The sequence below is a fragment of the Cicer arietinum genome, chromosome 3 (assembly GCF_000331145.2).
Source record: "Cicer arietinum cultivar CDC Frontier isolate Library 1 chromosome 3, Cicar.CDCFrontier_v2.0, whole genome shotgun sequence".
Taxonomy (NCBI): Eukaryota; Viridiplantae; Streptophyta; class Magnoliopsida; order Fabales; family Fabaceae; genus Cicer; species Cicer arietinum.
In genome coordinates, this window is record NC_021162.2 from 69,032,591 (window position 1) to 69,038,730 (window position 6,140).

General features: G+C 37.8%; 1 protein-coding gene across 1 annotated transcript in view; it reads right to left on the reverse strand.

The window, feature by feature from the left end:
- Positions 1 to 708: 708 nt before the first annotated feature.
- The window catches only part of LOC101509705 (F-box/kelch-repeat protein OR23), a 6,131-nt gene continuing 699 nt past the window's right edge, over positions 709 to 6,140 (reverse strand). Inside the window, exons 2-3 of the mRNA XM_073366579.1 lie at positions 5,614 to 6,140; positions 709 to 1,227 (exon numbers count right to left, since the gene is read on the reverse strand). The exon at positions 5,614 to 6,140 is cut by the window's right edge and continues 1 nt beyond it. Of these exons, the coding sequence (XP_073222680.1) occupies positions 936 to 1,227; positions 5,614 to 6,140 (819 nt within the window). The 3' untranslated portion in view covers positions 709 to 935. The remainder of the gene's footprint in view (positions 1,228 to 5,613) is intronic.

Below are 6,140 nucleotides of genomic sequence, written 5' to 3' on the forward strand. Positions count from 1 at the left end.
TCATTTGGTTGGTTTTGATGAGAGTGTTCAAATATCAAAAGGAAGAGTGAAAAGGCAGAAGAAGGTTACGACTCGAAGTAATGGAAAGAAACAAGTAAAAGAAAGAGGAAGGTTGAGACACCAAGTAATGAAAACAAAAAGAATGGTCGAACCAATAAAAAGAAAAAAAATAAAGGGAAGAGGAAGGTTGGGACTCCAAATAATGATTCATGTTTCAAAAACTATGACTTTGTATCTCTTTTGTTCAATATGTCAATTTAGTCCCCATACCTAACAATATTCGAAAATAAAAAATATCGAAGACAACTTAAAATTTATTTACATGCCATCTCATTAGTTTGTAAACTATTAATGAAAAGTGTTAACGGAGAAATTAACTTGATCAACATTTGAAAGAAAGAAAAAAAGGACTATTGAAATTTTTTATTCAACAGACAATTCTAAATGATGTCCTGTATTAAAATAAAAACAGTTACAAATATAGTATGTTTAACCTAATTTTATAATATGCTTATCATATTTAATAACAGGTGAGAAATTATCTTTTTGGATTTAGAAACATTCCTCATTTGTTATCCCATCTTAATTAATCCAAACTTGAAAATCATCCCGTGCAATCTGATTTCAGATGTCCTGTTAAGTGGATAAAATCGAAGAGGTGTGCCAAGTAGAACTACATTCACAACTAATTTATTTTAAGTTTAACAATTTGCAAGTCACAATTATTTCTTTATCCATTATAATATATTCAATACTTCAGGTTTAACACACTTTAGTAATAGCTGATCAATATGCAAATTTATAGGGTATCAGCTAATACAAAATGAACTATACAATAAGCCACCACCTGCATGGAACCCGGTGGTCAAATGATGTGATGCACATAAATTTTGGCAATGATGCCTAAACTATACAAATAAAATGTACCACACAATTCACAGACAAATTGAGCTCAATACAGCACTATTAATATCTACATGGCAAGTGAAAGGTGACTTTGTGACCAATGTTCTCCATGCCTTCTTTTTCGGATTATAGATTTGAAAGCACATAGTTCCTGTCTTCTTATAGTGCCTGGGCCTTCGACTTTCTGTGAAATCATCATCATATAAATGTGTCAACACATACAGCTCACCAGCTACTACTACAATACCAAAGAGCGAACCACGGGGAGCTTTTTTTGGCACACGAGACTCGTATAGCCAACAATTTGAAGATATGTCATATCTGCAAGTTGTATTCATCATTAGAGAGCGAATTACAGATTTGCAATGTAAAAAGTTCTGGTATTGAAATTTGCAAGTAAACAGCCTTAGCCATCAAGGATGCTGTGTTACTATGTACGTGGGTTGCAAGAAGTTCAAGCAATACGATACAAGGATTTATATGAATGGTAAAATATATATATAAAAAGGGCAAAAACCAATTAGGATGCATATTAACAACAGAGACAGAGTGATAGATCCAACTGGTCATATCATAGAACAATGTAAGATTGGCAAACATTCTACTTCTGGTCCACTAGATGATCGATAAGCAAGCTAATTGAGCAATACAGTTAATTATCTCAGTAAGCCTCATCCATCCATTCTTCTATACAGAGCTTAGAATATAGGTAGTAACATGATGTAAGTAGTTTATGCCAGTGTTTTAAAAACCAGCACGGACCGGCCAGTCGAACCAGTTTGACAGGGAACTAGATGAGTAACAGGTCTGAACTGTATATTAGACCGCCTGTGCTTTTAAACCGGTCAAAACCGGGATGACTTGGCGGTTTTTGCAAACCTGCCCGAGTCAATGTTTGGCTAATTTTTTTAAAAAATTACCCACATGTGTCCAATTCATTGGCTTGGAGGTTTCACCTCTTCACCATGTCATGAATTGTGATAAAAATTACTCCTTATTCAATATATTTAGAATCACCAAATGCAAAAGCAGTGCTTTATCTCACATTTAATGTGAAAATTACTACTTTTTAAAAAAAAAAAATTTCCTTCTTACTTATAGTATTCATAATTAAATTTAATATGTTTTTTGTTAAATGGAGAGAAAATATTGTGAGACATGTTGAATAAACCGTGTGTTTCAACTACACAACGGAGAATTCTTTTTATAGACTATCAGTATTAAACAAACATAATGACAAAAATACTAATAGACAAGAATACTAACAGACAAGAATACTTACAGCCTATCTAATTATTTACATTCTAATATAATATAATCTTCATAATTTGTCGGGGAGCCTTGTGGAGATGGTGTAGTCTGAATAGTGGCAGAAGATCAAGTTGAGTTGCATTTATCGAAGGCGAAGGCTTACCATGCAACTTGGAACAACGATCAATACTGTGTCCAAGCCGATTACAATGCTCACATTTGGGACGAGGCTTAGAGTTGGATGGTCCTCCATGAGAGCGACTCTGATTATGTCCCAGAGATGCAAGGGCAGCAATGTCACCCGGAACTGAAGTAATAGAGTGCTCAACTGGATGTTTTGCTGGTACTTAAAGGAGGATCGCTGAGGTAGTAGACATATCTGGAACAGTAACAGACCCCAAAATTTGATCATGAGTTGCAGAGTATTCCTGGGGTAGGCCATAAAGTGCAAGGAGAATGAAGAAGGTGTTGCGTTGATCCAACTCCTTCTTTTGTTCAACTAGATTACTTGCTGCATGAGGGAGAAACTCATTAAAATCATGAAGTGCACTATGAACAGTGCCAAGATATGAAGAAATAGAGCCATCTATCGTCTTCGGAGTAATGATATTCAATAAGCGGTGACAAACTCCATCGAGACGTTGAGTGTCATTAGTATAGAGTACTTTTGCCTGACTCCAAACCGATTCACACGTCAGATGTGGACGGAAAATCGGTTTAACATCTGGATGAAGTGTAGACTTAATGACACTACACAACTGAAGATCTATCTGTTTCCATTTTGATGTTTCAGTCACAACCACCTTTTCAGGTTTTTGAGTGAGATGGTCCTCGTAACCTTGACCAAGCATCCATAGTTTGATGTCGGCGGCCCAACTATCATAATTTAATCCATTCAATTTTTCGACAAAGAGAGGATAGGTGGTGTAGTTAGTGAAGATGCTCTTTGTTTCAGACTGAGACATCATGGTCAATAAATAGTGCTAGAAAACGCGTCTGAACCAGGAAAACATGGGTTGTTTGAACTGGAACTCGTATATCCGTGACTCGAAACTAAAAATTGAGGACAAATATGGAATCAGAAGCTCGGGGCGACGAACACTGAAGAAGCGGCGCCATGAATGGTTGATGGACGCGCAGTCACGCGCGGTTGTTGCAGGTGGCGCGTGGAGATGAGCAGCGCGTGGAGGGGTGGGCCTATCTAGGGTGTGCGGCACTGTTGGAGTGGTCGTTCGTCGAAAAAAATCGTCGGAGACAGTGGCGGCAGTGACGGCTGGACAAAAAATTGAGGAATCAACATATCTTCCTAAGGCAAAGAGGGGGAAACCGGAGTTGAGAACACGGTTTGCCCAAAAAAATATATTCACCGGAGACAGTGGGTCCACCGAGTAGTTGACGATTAGGGTTGTCTCTCAACAGGCTCTAGATACCATGTTAAATGGAGATAAAATATTGAGAGACATGTTGAATAACCCGTGTGTTTCAACTACACAACGAAAATTATTTTTATAGACTATCCGTATTAAACAAACATAATGATAAAAATACTAATATACAGGAATACTAACAGACAAGAATACTTACAGCCTATCTAATTATTTACCTTCTAATAACAAGACGGGGGCTGTGGCAATAACAAGAAAAACTATGTGGATGAAGTACAAGATTAACAATCACGTTGATTATTACCCTGGAAAATTAATGTTCAACAACTGAACTTTTTATCCATTTATATTGTTGTAACAAGTTGCAAGCAAGCAATTATAACTGGGGGGGTGGGAGGTATGCCATGGATACTCCAATAAATGTGCATCACTTCTAGCAAGCACACATAGCAACTAAGATTTGAAATGGATCCTTACTGGAATCACCTAAACTTTAACTTGGACTAACGGAAGCATTTTAGAAGACTCGCAGAATTTTGCACATAAAAAAAAGTTTGTCAAACTCATACCCATACCCATAGATACAACCTTGGATCGGACAATGGAGGTAGGAATGCAAAACATGAAATCATAACACAAAAAGTGAGATACTAGCACGAATTCCTCTCGATACACTCCCTATATATAAGGAATAAAAATCACAATCACAACTACCATTCAAATCAACTGTATTTTAATTAAAAATGCATAATAGGTGTGAGATATTTTAAATTGAGTACAAGCCTTATAATAAAACAATGGCCTTAACTCACCATGTACCAAAAACAAGCGGGGACTGATATCCAAACAAAGGATTCTGAGTTCAAAGCTACCAAAGACAAACCGAACACCAAAAGGACATGAGTGAGGGGGAAAAAAGAGGGATACAGCTCAGAACCAAAAATCCTAACACTCAGTCCAAGTCACACAAACCAGGAAACCCATCAGAAAACAAGTGAACAACAAAAAGCACAAACCAGAAAATAGGGGAACTCAAAATCGGCAACACTGGTCCGAATTGAAGTCTTACATCAATCAAATCTGCATCACTCATCACAGTCATACAACATTGCTAAGATGAAGTTGCATAACACTGCACTACTGCAGCCAAGACAAGACGGCACTGCATCCAAGATTCATAGTTGCTAGAAGGACAGCAACTTTTAAAGATGAAGGGTGAAATTAGGTTTAAGTTAGTTCACTGGGCTGGGTGGTTGCGGGTGGGTGGGTGAAATCTTGTGCATTAGATTGAGCTTTTTGTTCTGCCTGAGTTCCTACAAACATGGCAACATGCTTTTGGTGGAAATACCAAATAAGAGAATAGTTGACCATGAAGATTCATTACACTTTATATGAGTATGCATGTTATTCATCTCTAGTTCCAGAAAATCATGTCCTACAACCTACCATGCAGCAAACAAGTGCATAAAAATTAACTTATCTGTCAAAAAGGGAAAAAAATATGATATAATAAGATATAATGACAGATCAAGCTTAACAAAAAAGGAAGAAGCTCTCATTCCATTACAAAGTACAAACTTGACCAGCAAGGCAGCAACAAGATGAAGTATAACTACATTAAAAGTTGAATAAAACTGCAAACGTACATTGAGAACTAGCTTTTACAGCACACAACCAAGACAGCTAGGCCCCTCATAAAACATTTGCTTCTGAAAACAGTGTAATGGTCCCCCAACCCTCATTAGTATGTTAATTAATCAACCTACTTTCACATGGCAAACAAAATGAGATAGTCTAAGCACATCACATACTTACCAGTGATAGCCCAATCGAACCGCATGTATAATCACAACAAATAATTCACTAAAAATTCCATACCTTAACAACACCACAAACCAAACTTAATAGTCACTTCAATTTTAATGAGTAGTCCAATTCTTAAACAATTAAACATAAACAATCAAAAACATTAAAGCCAAATCTAACAAGCATATAGTATAGAAAAGGGCTTACTGATTAATGCATATAGCGACTAATTAATTAATTAACCAAGCCCAAAACGAGAAAGTACCTTAAAATCTCATTCATATCAAGCATGAAAACTAAAGGAGAACCACCATCATCACCAACAACAATCTTCCCAGCCCTAACATTCTCTCCATCACCCCACATATCCCCAACCTCACGCCACACACCATCCTCCAATCCCATCACCACCGCATCTCTACAATACTCATCCACCGGAAAAACCCTCGAAACAGTCCTCGAAGCACTATAACCACCAACCACCCAAAACTCCTTCTCCCCCCTCTCCACAAACCCAACACACCCAGCCCTAAAACACGGAAGAGCCTCCATCTCCTCCCACCGATCCTCCACAACATCGTATTTCTCAACCAACCGAATCCTAGATCCAGCAGCACCGAAAACCGTATGCCGTGATCCACCTCCGGCAACAACAATTTCCCCGGAGGAACTAATCGCGGCATAGGCAAAACTTCCACGAGGCGAAATCATCGAAGCGCGATTCTCCCAAGAGAAATCACGGATATTGAAACGGAACATCGACGAAGACGAAGAAGGACGATTAATAGGGAA